The 22859-nt window shown below is 31.1% G+C and overlaps 1 protein-coding gene across 1 annotated transcript; it reads left to right on the forward strand.

Moving 5' to 3' along the window:
• The first annotated feature begins 9523 nt into the window (after positions 1-9523).
• Positions 9524-10553, forward strand: LOC146940166 (uncharacterized). The gene is made up of 2 exons (XM_085753802.1): positions 9524-9807; positions 9902-10553. Exons 1-2 carry the CDS (start codon positions 9592-9594, stop codon positions 10346-10348), a joined length of 663 nt encoding a protein of 220 aa, XP_085609928.1. The 5' UTR covers positions 9524-9591; the 3' UTR covers positions 10349-10553.
• Positions 10554-22859: the final 12306 nt, after the last annotated feature.

Below are 22859 nucleotides of genomic sequence, written 5' to 3' on the forward strand. Positions count from 1 at the left end.
CTGGCAATAGTGATTCAGATGAAGTCTTGTTAATGGCTAATACACAGTTGGCACAAGATAATGCCAATGTGTGGTATCTTGACACATGTTCAATTACTCACATGACTAGGAACAAAGACTGATTCGTGGAGCTTGATAAATCAGTAAGAAAAGGAATTAGATTTGCATACAATATATAAGTTACATCTGAGGGTATTTGGAACATTCTTGTGAAGAGGAAAGATGAAGAAGAAGCCATCATTAGTAATGTGCTATATGTTCCTTCTATGTCAAGCAATCTGGCAAGTTAAGGTCAATTGCTTGATAAGAACTACACCATGAAGCTAGAGAATAAGGAACTTAAAGTACTTGATGCATATACAAGACTGATTTTGAAATCACCTTTGTCCACCAACTAAACTTTCAAAATCATGATCAATATTCTTAATCATCAGTGCCTTGCTTCGACAGTTACTAATGATCAGAACTGGATTTGGCATCAAAGATATGACCACTTGAATTTCATAAGCTTGAGCTTGATGCATAAGAAGAAAACGGTGTATGACCTTCCTCACATAAGGTACTAAAACAACGGTTGCGTTTTGGCTAATGAAATGTTGGGGGTGTGAAAATGAAAGCGTTAGGTTGGGGCTGTGAAAAGGAAATTATGTTGAGTTGTAAAAAAATGGGTGAAGGGCTGATGGACTGAAGTCTGATAAATGTTTAGGCCCTCTTTGTGCATTTACTATATCATCCCCCTGTAAAACAAATATTGCTATATACACCCCTGCCACACAAAAAATTGATCCCCCTACAGGCATGGGCCCTAGGTTGTCGCTCCTCCAGCCTATGCCTAGGGTCGGCCCTTTACGGAACATTGTTTTCATGGGCCATAGTCCTACATGTCTCAACTTTACGATCCAAGAAATTTATCAGGTTTCCTGCACAATTCAATTGAGCCACCCCACACTCGTCCATTCTGTAAACCTCCGAACTTGTCTCTGAACTTTGAGGACAAGATTTAAGTGAACCCGTCGGTAATGATAGGATCATGGACACTAGAATAATGAGTCTTCTAGTTTATTCTAGAAGGGGATCTTTTAAGTATACTCCATTTGTTTGTTTGGTAGTATTACTATTGTGTGGTTGATGTACTTATCTTACCATGTTATACGCATCAACTTATATAAGCATTGTATGTCTCATGATTTGGAAGTAAAAACAATGAATGAAAATATTATTTTATTTTATCTTAGTTTTATCTTCTTCTCCTTTAGCTTAGAACCCTAGTTTCTTATAGTTTTATTAATGAAGAAAAATGAATGAAAATGTTATTTTATTTTATCTTAGTTAGTTTCATCTTCTCCTTTAGATTAGAACCATAGTTTCTCATAGTTATGTTAATGATAGGTTTTAGATTCCTATCACTCAATACATTTAAAGGCGATGGTTGACTGTAAGGACTGAAATGGATGTTTACTTTAATAATTGACATGTTTGAATGAAATCATTTTTTTATCAAATTAACTACACTCTCCGGTCATTATTATAAGCAAAAAACAATATTGTAGGTTCATTCATTTAATGATGTATGCGGTCTTTATTATAGACCACATACATCATTAAATGAATGAATCCAAAATGGTGATTTTTGCTTATAATAGTGACGGAGGGTGTATATCTTTTTGAAAGTACAAATTAACTTTATCGAATATTGATGTATTTACCGCTACTAAATGAAATATATTGATTTAAGGGTGATGCAGACAATATATCCCCAATTTTCTCTTTTTGCAATTATTTTTACAAATGGATTTGATAGAAGAAATGTAATGTTTGCGTGGAGTCAGTACTACTAGAAGTATACTCCTTAGAGTAGTTCTCTTCATTAGTGTACATTGTGTTCATTTTTACTGGTCAAAGCCTTCTCCATAATACTAGTAGTGCTTAGTGCATAGTGATGGTAGATGTGGGAGGAAGAGAAATAAGTGTGGATTTGAGCTTTGTAGATTCTGACAGATTATTGTACCAAAAAATAAAATCTGACAGATTCTAGTACTCTTAGAAGTGATTGAAACGGAAAAGAAGGGTGGGAACATAAATAATGGAAGGCAAGGTGGGTTGGGGGCATTTAACTGGACAAACCTGTCGATGAGAATGAAGAAAAAAGGATGATCAAGAAATCAATTTTGTTTTAATTTGGTATATATATTGAAGTTTGCATTTAAGTGAATTTAAGGTGGTTTAATGAAGATAGGTAGCCTTACCTGAAACTGAAGCCCCATCTCTCTCTTAATGCCTTTAATGGCATGGTAGTTGGATCCATCAATTTTTTTCCTACTACTGCAATTTCTATTAAGAAAATAATGCTTTGGATCATTAGTTAAAGAAATAAATATAATAAGAAGTTTTTAGAATTTGTGTTATTAAATGTTTAAAAATGTGAAAATGTTGCTTTTAATGTAAAACATAATTTATTGTGTCTCGGAGGCACCAGTTAACATTATACTCAATCCGTTTTAAAATGAGTGTCGCTTTAGCCAAAAAATTTGTTTCAAAATGAATGTCGCTTTACATTCCAATACAACTTTAATTTTTTTCTTCCAACTTTACCCTCAATAATTACTCCAACTTTTCTCTCTCACACAATTTTCAATGCAACTTTAAGTTTGTCTTGTTCCTATAAAAGTAAGGTTATTTTAGTAAAATTACTATGATATTTGACTACTTTATTCCATTCTTTAATCCGTGTGCAATTGGCTAAAGCGACACTCATTTTGAAACGGAGGGAGTACTTTCTATTTATTCTATTTACGTGACCTAATAATTTTTTGCTAATTAATCTTGCATGGTTCCCTTAAAAAAAATTATTGCATGGTGTAATTTCCATTCTTTTTTTTTGTCAAGTAGCCTAGTGTAATTTCCATTCTATTCCACCTTGTTGTGAATTCGTTAAAAAATCATACCAATAAAATACTTAATGTGTGGAGCAAAGTAATCAAGCAACCAACATCAAAGTGGGTGACAGTTATAAACACAAGCAAAGGTAGAAAACAACGAGAGAAAGAAAGAGAGAACACAAAATTTGTTTACCTAGTTCGGTCCAATACTGACCTAGTCTGGGGAGGGATCAGTCTCCCGTTCCACTATAATGATGAATAACTTTGCAAAAGAAATATCAAAGGGTTACAAGAATAAGTTTTCAAACCTAATTATACCCAAAGTCTCAATCTCTTCACGTGACCAAAAGACTCAATTCTAATAGTGTTTTCCAAGGTGAATCAATCACAACCCTAGTGTTTGTTGCCAAGAGCAAAGTCTACAAACCCTAGTTTTCTTGTTGTCTTCTAAACCCTTGTTTTGTGGCTCTCTACCTTTCTCAAAGTTATCAGATACAAGATTTATATTTATAGAGAAATATAACTCATTTGGAACGGATATTACGCTGAAGATACGTTTCTTTTTTTTTCTTCAGTGAAAGAATATTTGCATCAAATCTTCCTTCATACGATACAAAAAAATATTTATTGTCCATAAATATATTTTCAGCACAAAATATATTTGAAACAAATCTTTTATATTTTAGCAACAATATTCTTCATCCAACAAATTTTGAGTCATACTACAACACACCTCATTAAATTAGTCTCCATCAAAGGAATGCGATGAATTCAATTGAGCCAATTTCTTTTTCCCTGTTTCATCATTAAAATATACCAACAGTTACTTGGCAGCTTTTCCATTTCATTCTTGTTTTTTAAATAAAAATTCTGTCTTTCAATCGAAAATTGCTACTCTCATGTTTCCACCTTATGTTTTGAAGTTGCAAGTTAGCAAGGTTAATTTGGTTCTTACCTACAAAAAAAGTAAGATTAATTTGTTTCTTTTACCCTTATGAACTCAAATCTTTTTTAAATTTAAATTTAATTCTACATTATAATTCTAGGAGATTTGAAAACTAACCATATACTACTTAAGTTAAATAAATTTTCTACATATTTTTTTAAATTTAAAAATATACAAATTGAATATTAAAAGTAAAATTTAAATGAATTTAAATAACATAAATATTACTAGTAGTTGTTTAAACCCAAAAGTTGCTTTCATTCAGTATTTGTTACTGGGTTCAGTTGCGTAAAAGAACATTGTATGATGTTACATACAATTAGGGACCTCATATTAAAGCAAAGTTGTCTGGTTCTTGTGAGGAAGTCAGCATATGGGCTTGATGAAGCTGATGTCGTGGGATGACAAATGGGCAACGGTTGTTTCCAAGATTTCAAATATCAGTAGTCCCCTAGTCCCTCCAGTCCTAAAGTGCATTTAATACTGAATTTTCATTTTAAATTAAAATACTCATTTAGTCCGGGCAGTCTACGACAATTCGGAGGTCCTGATATAATCTTGACAACTTTTAGTTAAAAAGAATTGAAGAAAAAAATCAAACACCGCATATAGGGATAGAAAACTAAGTTGTAATTAAATAGTGGGAAATGCTAAAGAATGCCCTTAAACATTGGTTAAGAGAATACAAATAGTAATATTGCATTGAAAAATGGTAAAAAGTAACGACTTTAACTTTTTTTAAAGTTGAAATATTGTTGAATCCATTGTAAATCTACTATTTTTTGTTTTCTTAACAAGTGTCTTGCACTTGTTAGCATAACCCTTAAATATATGACAAATGGTTCAAGCATGACTTTTACTTACAGATAAATAGACATTTTTATATGGGCAACACATAAATGAGTATTTAATTTAGTGACGAATTTTGTCTGTAAGTAAAAGTTTTTTTTTATGGACGATGCATAATATATGTAAGGTCCGGGGTTCAAACCTCGACAAAAAAAAAAAGGTATATTTGGTTTGTGTGAGTTGGTTGCACACTCATTTTTGTTATTTTGACATGAGACTCTGACTATTGAAGTGCTTTAATGTTAGAATTTTTTTTATATTTGACAAAGTTTTTAAATATTTTTGTACGTTTATTTTTAATGTACCCAATCAATCCAACCTAAATCGACTTGTTGTTTATCGGTTGGTTTGGTTTGAACTTTATCCCAAAAATGTGTAATCCAGCCCAAACCAATTCATATATTTTTTATCGGATTGGGCAACATGTTAACTCAAAACCAAACCAAATCAAACCGGTCATTGAAGGGCCCTAGGAGGAAATACAATTTAGTTGTAGTAATAAGAAGTATATTTTTTTAATACAAAAAGAAATATATTTAAAAAAAATGTTAAAGAGTGCCCTTATAGCACTTGTTAGCATAATCCATAAAAAAAAATTGTGCTTCACTCGTCCCTTTTTATACGAACGTATAACAAAAATCACAGATATTATATAAAATTGTTGGACTAAAATTTTTGTCTTAAATGTATATGAAGGGAGGGAATTGTCTCCCGTGATTTTTTCTCATGTGTGATCATGTCTCTCTATTAGGTGAGATAATGTGTTTTAATACTACATTCGTCCCTAAATATAAAACCATTTTGGCCAAATCACAAAAATTAAAGGGGGAGGTAGTGTAATTAATGGTTGGAATTTAGTGATTGCAGAAAACCAGAGAGGATCCTCTCCGGTATATGACTATTACTAATTGGGTCATGCTAACATGTACCATTAACGCACATGTTAAATATTCATCAAATAGTTATATTTATTGAGAAATACTAATTTTCAACTTTTAAAAAATAAATGGACACAATTTCCAATATATAATTTCTACAATTAGTATACTAATATGTGCCACCAGAGATGGAGTTAGAAGGGGGACCAACAGAGGGCACAACCCCCCGACCTTTTTAAAAAAAAATGCTAATATGCTATTACACTTTTCGGTCTATACATTTATTTTTTGTGAACTTTATATGATATTGTACATTGACCCTTTGTTTAGACTCAAGATAATGGTGACCCTTTGTTTAGACTCAAGATAATGGACCTTAAACAAGTAAGTTTATAAACTTAATTGCACTAATCCTTAACAACAAAACGGGAAGGTGTGGTTTTGTTTGCAATTTATAGAAGAACCATAATCATTAACTAGAATCCTAAATTATGATTCCTCATTGCGATTTCAATTAAAAATAATGAATCGCTACCCACAGTTTTATTTGCGCACTCTCAACCACTAACAACGATTCACTGGTGGTGATTTCGTTTTCCTTTGTTTTCATTTTCACTGTTTCATATTATTGTTCTATGCTATTCCAAAATCGCTTTAGTCTTATAATTCTTTAACAAGCCTCAAACTACTACTCAACTTTCTTATGTCTTTGAAATATATATTAATTTTGAATGTATCTTATAATCTCTTAAATATCTTGTATATGTTGTGCATTTAAAAATTTATTTTTCTTCACTAAATCATACTTTCAACTCGGTCCCCCCAAAGTTTAATTCTCGGCTTCGTCCCTGCATTAGGTCATATGTTAAGATTTCTTATTAAATTAGTCTTTATATACAAATAGATGCATTCAATGTTACTTTTCATATTTCAAAAGACAAATTTATAATATTAATAAGAGATATATTTGAGGGAAAAAAAAGAGTAAATGTATATAAAAAATTTAGATGATCATATATTTAAAGACAAATAATTTTTTATAGAAATATACGTATCAAAAGTCGTACATTCAACTTTTTAAAATTGACATATTGTGTTTTCCAATGTAAAGTTGCTCTTTTTATGTTGTTTAACATGTGTCATTAGGGCACAAGTTAGCATGACCCATAGTTTTATAAACAAATAAAGGAAATATTTAGAGATGGAGTAATTTTTTCCTCAAAATCCATGGTGTAACTAGGACATGGAGAGAGAAAGAACAATAAATTTGCTTTCAGTATTTTCGGCAACTCATAGGACTTGGTTGGTTTAATGGGGGAGGGTGTTGAAAAGCATTTAAAGCTTTATGGGGTGTTTAATAGCATAGGTCATCTATGGGCGTGGTTCATTTTAATGGCTGAAGAGGGTGTTGAGAGCTTTAAAGATTTTAGTTTTATGAGAGATCTAATTGGGGAAGTTGGAGTTATTATCAGCATTAAAGTACCATTGCATTCAAAACTTCCCCTTCATCTATCTGCTTACACACCCACAACATTAATGACTATGTCATCCCTCTTCACTTCTCACCGCCTTTCATAAGTGTCCAACCTTGCCCTTTCGGCTTTCTAGCACGTACCCTCTCTCAACTAAGGATGTACGGATGCTTATATTGCGTTTTATTTCGGTTTTGAGTGAAAAACGTTTGAATAATGTTAACAAATGTCTTTAGGGCATTGGTTAATCATATAAAAGTGGGGGTTTAAGGGTAATAGTCACTTTGGTCTCTGAAATTGTACTCCCTCTGGTCACTATTATAAGCAAATTTTAACTTTTCAGATTCATTCAGTAAATGATATATGTGGTCTACAATATAGACGACATACATCATTTAGTGAATGAATCTAAAAAGTCCAAATTTGCTTATAATAGTGACCGGAGGGAGTAATGAGTAGTCAAAATAGTCCTTCAATGTATCAAAACTTCAAAGTAGTCCATGATTGTGCATTTTGTTAGTCAAAATAGTCCTTAACAAAATGCACAATATACTTACTTATTGTCATATTGTCATATTAGTCCTTATTAGTACATGTTTATTGTCATTTTAGTCCATATATGAAAAGAGTTATTGTGAACATTGAGAGATTATTTTAGTGTCAATGACTATTTTGACTAACATAATGCACAATCAGGGACTATTTTGAAATTTTGATACAATGAATGACTAAAATGACTAATCATTACATATTCAGGGACTAAAGTGACTATTATCCCTATAAAAGTAGTAGTAACTTTTATATTGAATATTGTGTATTTATGATTTTTATATGTGTTTGAATTGTACTTTAATAATAAAATTTCTTTTCGTGAGTTCCTTAAACAATATCTTTAAAGCACTTGTTAGCAAAGTCCAAAAACATTTTATGATCTAAAGATTAGAAGCATGTACAGTTAAATTTGGTTTAGATAGCTTATGTGATAATGGTTTTGTTAATGAATGTTTTCGGTGCAGTCTTTAAACACTTCAAGTTTAGAAATTATCTTCTAAAAATAAAATATGTCAATTTTTAATGCATTGAATATACAAATTTACATATAAATTTATAATTTAAGGTCCTTAAATACTTTCGGGGGCATTCGTTAGCATTTCTTATATGAGAAATATAATCTGCTCCAATTACGTTTAGTCTAGATTTGATTAGTTTTTAGTCGATTTTTTTTTTAAGAAGCAAAATGAACCCACTTAAATTGGTATCAATGAGAATCGAATATGAGACCTTGAAGAGAAACATATTTCAAGATCACAAGCTAACACAACGATCAGCCCAAATGGGTTAATTTTTAGTTGATCTAATTTACAATTGTAAAAAGTCTACTAATACAAATATCATAGAAGTGGTTTTCATAAATAAAAAATTAAATACTATGATATGATAGATAAATTAACCCCCCGGTAGGAGTAGGAGGGTCATTTAATATAGACCCGGTTCAAAGGTAAACCTTACTATTTATAGTATATTTAATAAAATATTATTTTGTTTTTCATTTTTTGTTACTAATAATGGTAAAGGTTCACCTTTGGTCCATTTTTCAGAGGTTCATATTAAACAAATCTTAGGAGTAATTTTATTCTAATATACTCTCTTTACCCCCAAACCAACTGACCTATTTGAAAATAATAATTTGAAAATGATCAATACATTTCAATTTTCAATATAATATTAATTACATTTTTTTTTCAATTGTATTAGTTGTTCAGAGTTAAGCTCTTTTTTCCATTTTTCCTCTCCATTACTATAGTTTGGAAGAATTTAAAAGTGTATATTTTATAATTGAACCCACAAAATGTCACATTATTGTATTTATATTTCATAAACTTTGATAATATAAAAAATGGAGAGGATCTTGATTCCTCTGTTCAACACCACCCAGATAACTCTAATTTGATATCTTCTGCTTCACATTTATAATAAAGGTGAATACACAATACATGACAGTAAAATTTTAGTAAAAATAATATTTCATCTCTTTAATTTGTACGTTTTTCTTAACATGTGTCAATTGGTCAACTTTGTAAATTCTTGTCGGATAGACAAAGTATATGATGTAGTATATAATGTAATGCTTTTTCTTTGTTGCCCATGGTATCCTTAACCAAAAGCCAAAGACTAATCCTTCGAGGTATGAAGATCACTTAAAGGTTAATTTCTTTGGACCCAGTATAATGTTCATTTGAGAAATGTGGATGAATCATCTCCTGATTTTTACGGACAAAAAATGCTTATTTATTTAGTAGGAAAAAAAAAAACCACATCTAAGACTTTCCCTCGAAGCTTAGTAAATTAATTAATCCTGAGCCAACATGGGAAAATACGTTATAGTACGTAAGCAAAGGCCTTCTATTTGGACTTTCAACTTTTACGCACATTAAATTCTCCTTTGCAGTTATACCAGTCCAAGGGATAGACACATTAAATCCTATATAAACACCCAAGTATTGTGCTACATTTGATCACCAACAAATAAACACACACACAACCACTATCCACCATTTGTTCAAGCCATGGTATCCTTATTCAAAGCACTGTCCATGACTCCAAGAACTGAAGTTAAAGAAGAATTTGAAGCATCAAAGAAAAGAAAGTTTGAGGAACCATTTACTGAAGAATTCTTCAAGGATCAAACAAATTTAGAGAAAAGGAAATCCACCTTTGATACAAAGCCTCCCCTAGAGACCATGTTTCCTTCAAATAATTGGTGTCAATACCTTGGTATTCAGGTATATGTTGTATAGTATATATATTGTCAAACTTTATACAAAATTCCAATGATACCATATCTTATGATCAATCTTTAATTTTTTTTATGTGCAGTCAGGGAAGATACAGTTGTGTAACACAAGACCCGATCGGACAACGATAGAAACCTCGAAACGAAGCCTGCGACAACCTTCTTCTGATCACATGAGCTTAGACCTTGAGCTAAACTTGACATGTGAATCACAAAGGAAAAACAAAAACAGTGATCAGAAGAAGAATTCTGGTAATTCTCCCAAGAGTTTGACAGAACATGATGATCTTTGTATTGAATCAAGCAAGTTTAAGAAAGATTCGGGTGGTTTAAACGGTTCTCAGTCGTGGTTGTCGACAACCGAAGGAGATTACAAAGAGATGGTTGCAACAGTTTGCATGCAGTGTCACATGTTGGTTATGATATGCAAGTCATCTCCTGCTTGTCCTAACTGCAAATTCATGCACTCACCAGACCAGAACCCTTCAAAATTCTTGAAGAGCAGATGCAGCTTCTTCTGCTCTAGTTAGGAACCTGCAGTGCAGAATGCAGATACTGCTCATGTAGAAAATTTCAGCTTTATATACATCATGGCATGGACCAATCCTATGTTATCTATCTAGTTCTTTTCTCCTTATTCCCTGTTAAATAGATGAAGTTTTCTTAGTGTATAATCATATCATATTGTACTCGATCATCTACATTAATCCACGTTGACAGAGCAGAATATTAGTAGATTCTTCCAAGATTTGAAACTAACCAAGACATTTTTGTTAATCCTTAAAATATTAATTGTTACTCAAGCAACAAAATGTTCAATTTGATTAAATGGAAAAAAAATGTCACGTATGAAGCAGGTAGTGTGACAGATCAGAACTAAGTGTTGCGATATTATTAAAACATTTAATTATAAGGACCACTTCTACATTTTGCGGGTGACGATTCTTCAAATAAGTAGTTTTGATTACGTGTTGTTATGGTCCTCATGTATAGTTTGATTATTTTCTAGCAAAATGAAATTATTTTCACATCTCCATAGTGCATCAAAACACACTAACTTCATTTGCAATATTGCAAGCTTCTGCCAGGACAATAATACTAGAGAAATATTGAGAAAATGTGCTTCTGTATTCTAAAGCATCTTCTGTACAATAATACCTATAATATACTGATTTAAGTTTCAGTAAATTAACCAAGATTATCACAACGATCCAAAGTCCCTACAGAATACAGATACTAAAGGACAGCAAAATTTAACAATATGGCAAATGGTAGGTTTGAAACAGAAAAGTTAGAAGTTAGTGCTATTATTATGGAGTAATATCTACACATAAAGATGGTCACAAGTGCTCTGATTTATGAAACATTCACATTAATATTTTGATAAGTCTATATAAAAAAAAAATTGTCAAATATTTCCAGTGGTGTGAGTTACTTTACTTCCAAGTTCCAACCACCCAACTATTGACCACTCTCCAAACTTTAATAATGGCTTTGCTTAAATCTACTACCTCTAGTACATTTACATCCACATTGAATGCATATTGGATGTGTAGCCTCATGCTCATTTATGTTCTTTGCTCCATAAATGCTGAGGGAAAGGAATTGAAGAAGGGAAGAGGGATACACAATCCATAATCCTTACGTTATCCACTTGAAAAGCCATATTTATGTGAGATATACATCAAAATCTCATGTTGGAACCACCATGTCAGCTGCATTTATGAATTGTTTCATCTCATGAGTATATGGTTGAAGAGAAGAGATAATATTTTGCTGTAATTAGACTTTCCTTCTGTTTCAATTAACCTAAGGTAATTCCACGTAAATATGGCCGGGGATGCTTGCAGCTAAAGCAATCATTACTAGTACTTGGAAATTTATGTGTAAATTATGTCACATCTCTTGTTTGCCCATGGTTTTTAAATCAATTTATTGGTTATGTACATGTTTATAAATGATAAAATTGAGAAAATGTGTTCAATTTGGTTTCGGTTTTCAAAATTTGATTAGAAAACCAGCAAAATGTGTAAGGATGCATTTTGTTTGTAAGTTGTCTTCATTTTACTTGATATGATTTTAGTAATAATAACACAAATTAACCCACTTGGGTTGGTCTGGTGGTATTGATTTGGAACCTAGGAGTGTGCTCCTCCTCAAAGTCTTAGGTTCGATTCTCCTTGGTGTCAGTTTGAGTGGGCTAATTTAGCTTTCATATTGTTTACAGCCTATACTCAACATTAGCTTTCATATTGTTTACAGCCTATACTCAACATCAACTATTGCATATAAAGTCCAATGATGAGACCTAAGTAATAAAAATATGAAAGAATCATAAAACGTGACCCAAATATCAAAGATTTCTAAAATAGACAAGAGTATTAGCCGTACCTTTTTATTAGTGTTCTTGTTGAGAACTTCAGATGATGGACCACTGCAAGAAGGCTCCTTGGACGGTGGCGCATGACTGGAATCTCCGTCTTCAATCCCAGGTGTAGGGGTGTACCCGCAAACACCCCGACACTCAAGTTAGTATGTGTTTGAGGCGTGGTGGCTAGGTTTAAAATGTAGAATACCTTGGTGATAAAGTAAGACATATATTTCAAAAAGAAAAAAGAAAAAAACTAAGACTTATACACCTTCCGGTCATTATTACAAATAAAAAATTTCTTTTCAGATTTATTGAATAACTGATGTATCTGACCTATATATAAATCAGATACATCAATTATTCAATGAATCTAAAAAAGAAATTTTTCTTATAATAGTGGGATGTATAGTCTAAGAGATGTGTAAATGGCATCAACCATAAGTTGGACTTCATAGTATGATGATTATGGTGTTAGCGTCCAAACTTGTACCTTAGACAATAGTCTCTATGGACCACCATAGACATCGTGATTTGCTCTATATCAAACGGTTCTAACTTGATCATACGGTCCTAGTATGTTCTTCAAGAATGCCTCTCGGGCAAGTTCATATGATTGTCCACCTTTGAGTGAGTGACTTAGGCTTTGTTTACGAGTTTGGGGGGGGGGGGGGGGGGGGGGGGGGGGTGCAGGAGCAAGTGGAAGAAATAGGGGATATTGGAAGGGGAGGAGTTTGGGTTTATAATACAAAACCCTCATCATTTGGGGAACTAAAAAATTGTATCGGATGAAGGTTTATATGAATTCTTTAAATTTAATTTATGTTGTTATAATATTCTTAATATTAAAAATATATGAATCATAAGCAATAATTTATCATTCTCTAAAAATATACTCTAATGCGAAAAATTTCTCCATTTTTCTCTATATTTCTCACCCTTGAAAGTCCTCCCTTCCTCTTCCCTCCAAACTCTCAAACAAAGTCTTAGGTGATCCGATGGGATGATGGATTGGGCATTGGCCTTGTTCGAAACAATCAGGTAGAGGTTTCAAATCCTGCAAAATCATGTGAAATGTCATTCTTTTAAACAAATAATCTTGCCGGTGGTAATAGAAATCTACTATCTTTTTTTTTTTTGGTACAAAGAAATCTACTATCTATCACCCACAAATCTAATGGTGGTATATAGGCTCAACCAATTGTGTATCTGTTAATGCAATCTCCCCATCCGTATACAAGATTCTCAAAATCTAGAAAAAAAATGTTACATTCATAATCAAAATCTAAAACATTGCAATAGATACCATTAGATGTCCACCTGGGTTTGCAGTGTTCATTCTTAGTGATAACTTACATAATCTTGAATAATTGAATCTACCAAGATAGAGTAGACTTTGGACCCACAATTATAAAGATCATAACTTTGTGTTTTTAACTTTGTACCAATAAATCATTGAAGATGTACTTGAGATAGTAGGTAGACACAGTTACCAAATATCAAAGCATCTACATTTGAAATTTAGAATGTCGGTTCCTATATCAAGATCCTCTTAACTTGCAGAGTACTACTTTACAATTACAATGAAAAGGAGTTAGAGAAATTTGACATAGGAATCACCAAGTAGTTATTGCATAATTTTTAAATAAAGCAAGATGAGTAACAAAGATATGCGTCCCAGATATTGGACAAGGGGTATGAATCTATTAATAAAGCAATCAAGCCCTGAACTCACAACCAGCAGAAAAACAATTGAAAGTTTTCTTACGGGATTTGGTTCCTCTAAAATCAGCACATAGTAAAGTGAGAAAATGAAAACACACTCAGGAGTTGTTCTACACACGTGCATGTAATATCAGCTTTTGATTTATTTAACAATGGTTGATATTACACACTTTACACTCTAATTACGTGTGTGGTTTAGCTTTTACAATCATAGACGCACGTTTGCAATGCCTTTATGCTGTATATTTATGAAGCTAAAAATCTTAGCTTCTATTAGACGTGTGTCTACGAAGCACGGACGCTTCTCAGATTAGACGTGTTGCGGTGTCCACATGTGTCGTGTCCGACACCGACACATAATTACACTGAATTATGTGATTTTCTCAAATTATTAGCAGTGTCGGCGTGTCCATGTCGTGTTCGGTGTATGTGTTTGTATATGTGCTTCATATGTCTACTCTCATTCGAGCCGTGAAAAGAAACAATCGTTAAATTGAGTTGCTAACTTTAGAAAAACCGGAACCACAAATCGTATACTCGATCAAGTGAAACTTAACATACCACTGTCATTGTCTTACTCCTATTTCCAAGTCAGCAACCATAAAATCTCCCAAGAAAATAATGCAATCAGCATCTCTTATAAAAATCTTTCAATTCAAACACAAAGGGCACACCACCAAACAGACAATTAATTAGTTATCATATAAGTTTAGTACTAAATAAATCCGAAAAATTATAGTTGGAGAACAAATAGAAATGCATTTATTTGGCAAATCATCAAGTCTTTTCGGTGTACAGTAACAAACTCCTTATATATTAATTGATAGGTCCCAAACTCAACTCCATTTTTTGACACTAAAATGAAAGTGACATACACAAATGGATATGGAGTAACGTTTTGATCCCTAAATGTGTAAGAGGGTGTATCAATTCACTACAGTCCTTAAATGCGTTGAAATAGCAAAAACAGAGTAAGTTTTTTGTTAGTGGTTTTGTGGACTAATTTGACTAATGGAGTTGACATTCAAGGATTAAATTAATTAACGAAAGATAGATAAATCAAATTCACTAAGGACAAATACATCCAGGGGTGTTTTTAAAATTATGATACATTCAAGGATTATATATCAAGAGCGCTTGACATATTCAAAGACCAAAATGATTGTTTCCTCGATAAATATGCAATCAAGGACAAAGGAGGAATAAAAGAAAGTTCTAATTCAAAAAAAGAAAAGAAAGTAGTGTATTGATATTGATTTTATACATATAGAAGGGAAAAGCATCATCCCATAAATGATCTTCGTGATAATAATCTCTTCTGTGCACAGAGAGAAAGTAAGAAAATGAATGAAGAACAGGTATTGCAGTTCAATTCCGAACCATTAAGCAGTATCTGTTCAATGATAACAATCTCTAAACAATTTCTGTACATCACCTAATTATTTAACAAGTTTTTTTTTTTATCAAAACTAAGTTTTTGCTCCTTATACTATTGGTTTCTAATTATTAAATATAAAAGACTTGGCTAAAAAAAGGCATTTAACATCAATCTTAAAATTCCTCAAAAAAAAAAACATCAATCTTAAAAAAAAAAAATTCTTCACCATACAATCCAAGTATATCGTAGGAGAAATACTTGCGTTGTCATAATAATTTGGACACATTATTTAGACACACATACATCAAAATACATGTATTATTTAATTATTTTCTTTCTCTACCTTTTTTAAATATGTAATTGTGTCCAAATGGTTGTGGCAGTCAATGACTTCCTCCTATTATAGAAGCTTTTAGGCTAAATTGATCCGCCGGTCCCTTAACTTAATTCTTTTATTCATTTTGGTCTCATAAGTTTAAAGTCTATCAAACAAGTCCTTAACTTATTTCTTTTATTCAATTTGATCCAATTTTAATAATTTTTATCCCCTAAAAAAAGAGACCGTTGGATTACGAAGGTCTATGAGATTTTACGGTGCATCACCAGCACCTAATTTATTTACTTTCTTCTTCTTCCCTTATCTTCATCTACATTCATCCTTCCTCAATAAAACCCAGGAAAAAAAATTAAACCTGCTATTTAATCACTACACCACCATCATTGTCATCTTCATCTATCATCATCAACATCTTCCAATCACTCCACCATAACCATCCCATAATCAAAAGAAGAACTTGGATCCTTAATTCAATTTTTCCTCCATTACAACACAACAGCACAACAACACTCGAATCTGTAGATGATAACAGTGAGTTACCAGAATTATTTCATAAATTACTACCTTGGTACTAAAATCACAAAAGGGCAAAACTTCAAAACACAAACATTGAGCAGAATAAAGAATTATCAAACGGAATCTATGGTTCTAGGAGACAGAGAAGTTATGAGGAAGTTGTGGATTTGAGGACACTATTAATCGTATGTGCACAATCCATTTCTTGTAATGATACTTCAAATGCTAACCAATTATTAAACCAGATTAAGAAACATTCTTCTACAACAGGCGATGGAACTCAAAGACTGGCACATTTCGTTGGAAACACACGTGAAGCATATCAAGAATGTTTCTTAATCTGTGGAAGACCCATTAATCCGCAGAATTCAAAAACTTGTGGAATACCCATTAATCAACAAGCAATTCTCAACAGACAACACTGGTTCCAATCCAAATCACACATCAAAATTTCACATAACTATGGTTCCAATCCAAAAACAGAATTGAACAAAACTGACAACAACATCGCCAGATTCAAGCCTCCTAGCATACTCCTCACCATCAATCATAGCAACAACACCTTTTTGATAAAAGTTTGAAGGATTTAGCCATGGATCATTACATACAAATTATAGCATATCAAAGCAACAAAGAAGGAATAAGAGATTGTGTGATTCACGAAGGATAGCTGTTAGAAGGATGAGAGGGATGACTACCCTCATTCTGTTTTGCAGCAGAGTGTTTAGAATGGTCAACAGTGTTTAAACGTCTGATGGGATGACGTTTAAATAGCAAAACGGCTGAGGGCAGCGACCTCTCATTGGGCTTAGCTAAATGGTCCAACCCATCACGGTCCATTTAAAAAAGAATAGCCCAATCACACATATTCATCAACTAATTAGTGCTCAACACAATAGACCATAATTTATATTATAATATTAACTTATAATAATTGATTATTGTCAATCCATAATTGATTAATTAAATAATTAATCCAACATTCTCCCACTTGGATGACAATACTCAATTACTAAAAGAATATAAAATTTCACTTGTCATAAAGAATTTAACTTTTAAAATTATATGTATGGTCAAAGCACTAATCATTCAAAAGAGAAGTAAGCTTTAATGCTGCAGAAATTGAATCCGATAGGGAAAACAAATCATACTGATCAAAGACTCACTTTTCTAACAAATGATGAATTTATACTGACACTTTGAATTAAAAAGAATGTGTCATTAAAGAATGGCCCAAGCATTAAAAATGTTGTAACAAACTCCCACTAACCCAAAATATCATTGACTTAATCAAATCATTATGAGTTACAATACTCATTTATATAAGTCTGTGGTTAGTGGTTCTGTCAATGAGTTTTCAATTCTATAAAAGTCATATATCCACATAGGTATAAGAATAGTAATTACTTATAGGGATAGCCTATAAAGAGAGAGTAATTACATTTAATCAAAATCGATAAATGTTCTTTGACATTCAATTAATCCAAGTTTTAGAAAAAATGTGACTATGAAAATCCATAAAGAAATAGGAAATTCAAGAATCTCCAAAATGGATTAACATATACACTTAGTTTAAAGAAAACGAGATGTGGATTAATGTGGCCACTAAAATGTCAATAATGAATGAACATTTATGATTATCTCAGTTTATAAGTACTTCAAGAACACAATATCATACTCGATAGCAGTATTGATATTATACATTGTACTTATTATTTATGACCTCATAAAATGTGGAATGTTGGTAAAAGAGAAGCACAATATATATTTGCATGCTAAGAAGTTATTGTGCATATTCCAACAAAATTGACTTAAGCATCCAATTATGATGCTTATTGAGATTGATAGAATTTTAATATATATCTCAATATAATAGAATGAGACTAAAATTTAAAGTCTCTTAAATTATGCCATATTTTATAGTGTGCACAAGAGTATATGGCAATGACGAGAATTTTAAATTGTATGTATATAATATTGTGTACACATTTCTCTTGATCTCACATATATATAAACAAGAGTGAGATTTCTCATTTGAGCTCATAATATATAGTGTTGTGTACACACTCCCACTGATCCCACATATATATAAACAAGAGTAAGTGGGATACTCATTAGTGATCACTGATATATAAAAATATTTTAATAATGTAATATTCAATTCAACAGTGGGATACTTGAGTGCAAGATTATCAACATAAGTGGTTATATAATTTTAAATGATAGACTTTCATGAACTCAACCACATATTTTGCACATGAGTATAGCAGAATTATTAACACAAATGGTAACTCAATGATAGTATGAAACCCTATGTATATATAATTTATTAATGGCAGATATTATTAAGAATTGGGTTTCGTAGTTAACCACATATTCTGCATTTAGAATTAAGGAGAATGTAAATTTTCATTTAAGAATTGTATAACACAAAATCTCCCTTTTTTTTCACAAATAAAATTTTCAAGAATTTTACAAATATAGTAACCTTTACATGATAGAGTGTGGTGATTATATAAAAAATTTATCATCATTCATGTGAGATTAAGTCTCTAGTCTTATAAAATAGGATTGAGACTCATATGAGTGAGATTTAGTCTCTAAAATCATAAAATAGGATATGAGACTATACAATTTTAGTAACTCACTCAAAATTTAAATGCTACAATTATAATTACACACATTTGAGAAAAGATTAGGTTACACGCAGCGGAAGTACACGAGACTTATACTTTATTATTATTGAGGATATAAGAGAAAATTGTCATAAACTTCCATAAGTATTAAAGAATAACAATAATATAAAATATATCAAAATATAGTAAATTAAATATCCCAAATATACCATTTATAATTATTTAGAATAATGGTTTAGAATTTTGGGATTTTGACATATTGCTTTTACAAAAATGAGTTTACAATGATATAAAATAATATGGAAGTGTATAATAATAATATAATTAATATCCTCAATATAAGTCTCTACAATTTTATATCTAAAGTTATTAAACAAATAAATATATTTGTTTATGAGATATAGTTAATTGACATGTAGAATTTTCCTTACTTGTTGAAGAATTATATGTTCTCCACTTGGTGAGAATGATAGTTAAACTAATAAGGTATTTTTATTACCCACAAAAGGATGATTATGTTAAGTAATGTCATACCGATAGGGTATGTCCATCACGTTACACAATACATAGCAATGATTCTCCCACTTGATAGAGAATAGATAATGATAGTTGAATTAAAAGGTTTTGAAAGATATTTTAAATAAAATATTCACCTATTTCTCTATCACAGAATGATATGTTAAGTAACGTCACACCGATAGGGTATGTCCGTCACTCACATAACAAAGGCATAGTAGCAATCCAAAATATTTTTGTATATAAAAAAAAAACATTTGTGTATAAATTTAATTCCAAATTAGAATAATATTGGATTGCATAATTTATATAGTTTTCTACATGACTTTTAACAAAGTAACTTACTTATATTAATCCCATTCAAGGATCTTAAGGATAATAAGTAAGAACTATATCTTCACAATGTACAATTCTTATGTCACAAAAAATTTAAATATTTATAGGGTACTCTAATTATATTTGACAGAAGTATAAAAATTAAGGTACATTGAATAATAGCAATTATATTAATAACAACACACCGATAGGGTATGACTGCCACCGATATAATGCTAATCTATTTAACAAAATTTGCATAATTGTATCCACGATAGGTGAGATTACAATTACACAAATCAATAAAATTTATGCTTAAGAGAATATGATAAAATAATATCATGCATAAACAATTGTACTTAATTTACTCAACTTCGGTCATATTCAAATAATAGAAAGACATGCTTAATAATATTTTTAAATTAGCACATCATAAATATGACTTTAGAATTTATTTATATGAAATAGTATAATACCAAAGGGTTATTATTTAGAATACAGGTGTGTCAATTAGTTTTATATTTTATCCAGAGTAGAACTCTTAGAATAAATTTTTTTTTTCCAATACTTTCACTATAAATTAGAATTAGAATATAAATACAACATTGAGTATTGTAGTAATACTATATAATAATTATAGAGTTCTATTTAGAATATTTTGGAAAAAGGATTTCACTTTTATATATAGGATATTATAATTGCACAACAAAGAGTAGAATGAATAACTGTTTTCATATGTGCAATAATATACGATAAGTCACAAGAGGATAAAAAAATAATTAAATCACGACTTACCTCGCAGTGTGTGACATTCATCCTTATACTTAGAGCCAATAACCTTTGATGACTTAACAAGAATATCTTATAATATAGTCATCTCAAAATATTCATTAATAGAGAATAAGCAATTATAAATAAACAAAGGTGAGACTCTAATTATAAATCAGTATGATTTATATAAGAATTCAGATGTAAGGATGATAAGTATTATAAAATTGCCTCAATTCTTAATAAGTTATTTTGATAATATTTAACGGATAAACAACAAAGAGGCATACAAATTTTAATTCATAATTAGAATTTTCGCATAAAAAATGCAACTATGCATCATTCAATATATATAAAATATTTAATATAATATTATTGTGATCCAAGTACTTGATTGCGACAAGACATATTAATAGTATTTGTCACAAAAATTTGTCACAAAATTTAGAGTAGTAAATTACGGGTCTAGATTAGAGAGTATAGTAGAAAGTATAATGTATATTAAAGAGAAATATGTCAATTTTAGATTCAATTAATATAAATGGCATATATAATATACAACTCACTATACTCATTTTGAAAACAGAATATTATTAGGACCCTTTAAATTAATTTGTGACAAGAATCAGGGACAAGTGTCTTAGTTTATATATGTCGCAAAAAGAATGATCAATTAGAAATTTTTGGATATTTATACTAATACAATATGAAAGAAAGAATATATTAAATTCAATATATTTGGCATTAGAATTAATAAAATTGAGCCTTCTAGAAATTCACAATATGAAAGAAAGAATATATTAAATTCAATATATTTGGCATTAGAATTAATAAAATTGAGCCTTCTAGAAATTCACAATAGTAACATTTTATTTTATTAGATAGTTAGTGTTACTAATATAAGAGAGAAATTTCAAAAAATAGTTTAGGCTCAAATATTGAGAATATATGATTTTAAGAGAAATTATTCTCAACGATCCTTTTAAGATTTGACAAAATTTTGAAACCCACAAATCAAGAATATATATCCTATAATAGTCAAATTATTCTTTACTTAATAAATAGTTGAGGGCATCGACAAATCCCAAAATATAATAATTTATATAGAACATTTGATGAAAGAATATATAAGATCGAGTCTAAGAATTTTCATAATCATAACACTTTAAAAGAATATTTTTCATAAGTGTTATTACTATAAAAAGTATTTTCACATAGAATATTTTAGACTCAAATATAGAGAATGCATGATTTAAAAGAGTATATGATTCTCATATTAATTTGCATCAAATATTTAACGATTTCATAAATCAAATCCAAGATACTAAGGGTATGAATTAAAACAAATCTCCTTAATAATATTTTGGGATGAGTAATTCCTTATTGACACAAAGGAGTAAAATTTATCTTCAAAAGAATAATTTAAAAGAGTAAGATTTATTTATTATTTAGAAGGGTGAGATTTATCCGATGAATCATATGAGAGTAAGGAATGTTCATAGAATTTATACACAACAAATATGAGAATATAATGTTTTAGAATATATTTTCATTGTCCCCATATAAAACATCTAGTGTCATAAAATTCCATAAAATAATGCCAAGAATAAGAGTATTAAATAATAACTATTTGGCATTAAAAGGATAGATAAATATGGAATTATTTCCTTCACGCGGCTTAGACACAGTTTTTTTTTCTTTTTAAGTGAGCGCGTGAATACCACGCGCGTGCATCTTCTTTGCTAGGAAAAGGAAAACGGGTCGATATACGACCCGGAATGAAACCCGATTCATTCTCTCGTTACAGGCATCGAAAACACAACGATCGTACATGAGTTTGGTTTAGAATCGATCGATTAAGAGAAGCCCTCGTTCAATTTCACGAAATATTTAAGCCAATGGTGAGAAATCTTTGATTTGAAAATTGAGGGGTTTTAAAAAAAATCGAAAAACTAGATTTCTCATGAATCCGGCAACTCGTTATTGAGGGGTTTTAAAAAAAAATCGAAAAACTAGATTTCTCATGAATCCGGCAACTCGTTATTGTTGTTGAAATTTGGGGCCTAACTCATCATCACAAAACCGGCTTGTAAGGTGAGGATTGCCTCATCTATATAAACTCTTATCAAGAGTCTTATCTATCCGACTTATCTATCCGATGTGGGACTTGGGTTTTTCCTAATACACCCCCGTCACGCCCAGCACTCTTTGGGTTTGGTGCGTGCCGGCTTGTAAGGTTTATCTATCCGACACGCCCAGCACTCTTTGGGTTTGGTGCGTGCCGGCTTGTAAGGTTTATCTATCCGACTTATCTATCCGATGTGGGACTTGGGTTTTTCCTAATACACCCCCGTCACGCCCAGCACTCTTTGGGTTTGGTGCGTGAATCGGTAGGTGGCCCTTGAATTCGACAAGCTCTGATACCATGTTAATTCGACAAGCTCTGATACCATGTTGAAATTTGGGGCCTAACTCATCATCA

This window comes from Medicago sativa, chromosome 3 (genome assembly GCF_051527215.1).
Source record: "Medicago sativa cultivar Bolivia chromosome 3, Bolivia_mono, whole genome shotgun sequence".
NCBI classification, from domain to species: Eukaryota; Viridiplantae; Streptophyta; class Magnoliopsida; order Fabales; family Fabaceae; genus Medicago; species Medicago sativa.

What these genes read in the sequence shown, in the direction of transcription:
- LOC146940166 (XM_085753802.1), top strand. Translation starts at nt 9,592, where the DNA reads ATGGTATCCTTATTCAAAGCACTGTCCATGACTCCAAGAACTGAAGTT. An exon ending in GTCAATACCTTGGTATTCAG is followed by an intron (nt 9,808 to 9,901) that starts GTATATGTTGTA and finishes TTTTATGTGCAG; the next exon opens with TCAGGGAAGATACAGTTGTG.